Source organism: Oncorhynchus mykiss, chromosome 14 (genome assembly GCF_013265735.2).
Source record: "Oncorhynchus mykiss isolate Arlee chromosome 14, USDA_OmykA_1.1, whole genome shotgun sequence".
Taxonomy (NCBI): domain Eukaryota; kingdom Metazoa; phylum Chordata; class Actinopteri; order Salmoniformes; family Salmonidae; genus Oncorhynchus; species Oncorhynchus mykiss.
This window is the reverse complement of record NC_048578.1, coordinates 41,049,806-41,052,529: the sequence shown is the minus strand read 5'-3', so window position 1 is coordinate 41,052,529 and position 2,724 is coordinate 41,049,806. Positions and strand designations below refer to the sequence as shown.

The window sequence follows — 2,724 nt, the reverse complement described above, 5'->3', positions numbered from 1 at the left end:
GTGTTATTATGAGACTGTAGTGTGTTATTATGAGACTGTAGTGTGTTATTATGAGACTGTGGTGTGTTATTATGAGGCTGTAGTGTGTTATTATGAGACTGTAGTGTGTTATTATGAGACTGTGGTGTGTTATTATGAGACTAGTGTTATTATGAGACTGTGGTGTGTTATTATGAGACTGTAGTGTGTTATTATGAGACTGCGGTGTGTTATTATGAGACTGCAGTGTTATTATGAGACTGTGGTGTGTTATTATGAGACTGTAGTGTGTTATTATGAGAACACCTTTATTTAACCAGTTAGGCCAGTTGAGAACAAGGTCTCATTAACAACTGTGACCTGGCCAAGATAAAGCAAAGCAGTTCGACACAAACAACACAGAGTTACACATGGAATAAACAAACGTACAGTCAATAACACAATAGAAAAAATAGAATTGCACTACATAGGGAATAGGAGGCCGTTTTGGACACAGACAAAATATCCAGTCCCCTGCAGTATGAGAGGAACCACAGACACAGTCCCCTGCAGTATGAGAGCAACCACAGACACAGTCCCCTGCAGTATGACAGGAACCACAGACACAGTCCCCTGCAGTATGTGAGGAACCACAGACACAGACACAGACACAGTCCCCCGCAGTATGAGAGCAACCACAGACACAGACACAGTCCCCTGCAGTATGAGAGGAACCACAGACACAGTCCCTTGCAGTATGATAGGAACCACAGACACAGACACACTCCCCTGCAGTATGAGAGGAACCACAGACACAGTCCCTGCAGTATGAGAGGAACAACAGACACAGTCCCCTGCAATATGAGAGGAACCACAGACACATTCCCCTGCAGTATGAGAGGAACCACAGACACAGTCCCCTGCAGTATGAGAGGAACCACAGACACAGACACAGTCCCCTGCAGAATGAGAGGAACCACAGACACAGATCCAGTCCCCTACAGTATGAGAGGAACCACAGACACAGACACAGTCCCCTGCAGTATGAGAGGAACCACAGACACAGACACAGTCCCCTGCAGTATGAGAGGAACCACAGACACAGACACAGTCCCCTGCAGTATGAGAGGAACCACAGACACAGATCCAGTCCCCTACAGTATGAGAGGAACCACAGACACAGACACAGTCCCCTGCAGTATGAGAGGAACCACAGACACAGACACAGTCCCCTGCAGTATGAGAGGAACCACAGACACAGATCCAGTCCCCTACAGTATGAGAGGAACCACAGACACAGACACAGTCCCCTGCAGTATGAGAGGAACCACAGACACAGTCCCTTGCAGTATGAGAGGAACCACAGACACAGTCTGAACCACAGACAAAAATCAGGAAAAGTCCAACTGAGAACAATAAGCAATTACCTTACTTTCACACCCTGACTCGGAGAAGCAGACTCCACAGAAAACAGAACGTTGAGAACCAAACATTAGGCTACACACGATGGCTGTGAAGTTTATCTTCAACCAAGGACTTAGAGCTCATTGTAAATATATATGTCCTTGGTTATTCAAAGGTACACCTCATGTAGCTAGTTACCTCATAGTTAGACAGTGTGTTTATGCCAAATGGCACCCTATCCCATATAAAGTGCAATGGGCTCTGGTCCAAAGCAGTATTTGATTTGATTTATATAACCTTTATTTAACAGAACACTACGAAGGGAATAGGACCAGCGTGTTGATGTGGCAACACGTCTTCCTCATTCTCTCCCTGTAGCCAGCCAGCAGCACATCTTCCTCAGTCTCTCCCTGGAGCCAGCTAGCAGCACATCTTCCTCAGTCTCTCCCTGGAGCCAGCTAGCAGCACCACAGTGACCCTCAGTCTCTCCATGTAGCCAGATAGCAGCACCACAGTGACCCTCAGTCTCTCCCTGGAGCCAGCTGGCAGCACCACAGTGACCCTCAGTCTCTCCCTGGAGCCAGCTAGCAGCACATCTTCCTCAGTCTCTCACTGGAGCCAGCTAGCAGCACCACAGTGACCCTCAGTCTCTCCCTGGAGGCAGCCAGCTCCTTGTCTTCCTCAGTCTCTCCCTGTAGCCAGCCAGCTCCTCGTCTTCCTCAGTCTCTCCCTGGAGCCAGCCAGCTCCTCCTCTTCCTCAGTCTCTCCCTGGAGCCAGCTAGCAGCACCACAGTGACCCTCAGTCTCTCCCTGGAGCCAGCTAGCAGCACATCTTCCTCAGTCTCTCCCTGGAGCCAGCTAGCAGCACATCTTCCTCAGTCTCTCCCTGGAGCCAGCCAGCAGCACATCTTCCTCAGTCTCTCCCTGGAGCCAGCTAGCAGCACATCTTCCTCAGTCTCTCCCTGGAGCCAGCTAGCAGCACATCTTCCTCAGTCTCTCCCTGGAGCCAGCCAGCAGCACATCTTCCTCAGTCTTTCCCTGGAGCCAGCTAGCAGCACATCTTCCTCAGTCTCTCCCTGGAGCCAGCCAGCTCCTCGTCTTCCTCAGTCTCTCCCTGGAGCCAGCCAGCTCCTCGTCTTCCTCAGTCCCTCCCTGGAGCCAGCCAGTACCACCAGTGTCACTCAACCACATTGTGACTGAATGCAGGGCTAACAGACAGAGGTACAGACACACCCTTGGGTTCCCAGGGCTAACAGACAGAGGTACAGACACACCCTTGGATTCCCAGGGCTAACAGACAGAGGTACAGACACACCACTGGGTTCCCAGGGCTAACAGACAGAGGTACAGACACACCCCTGG

At 50.4% G+C, this 2,724-nt stretch overlaps 1 protein-coding gene across 1 annotated transcript; it reads left to right on the top strand.

The window, feature by feature from the left end:
- The first annotated feature begins 214 nt into the window (after window positions 1-214).
- On the top strand, window positions 215-1,838 carry LOC118938767 (histidine-rich glycoprotein-like). The gene is made up of 4 exons (XM_036943649.1): window positions 215-244; window positions 499-807; window positions 852-1,329; window positions 1,741-1,838. The coding sequence occupies exons 1-4, from the start codon at window positions 215-217 to the stop codon at window positions 1,836-1,838; spliced, it is 915 nt and encodes a 304-aa protein (XP_036799544.1).
- Window positions 1,839-2,724: the final 886 nt, after the last annotated feature.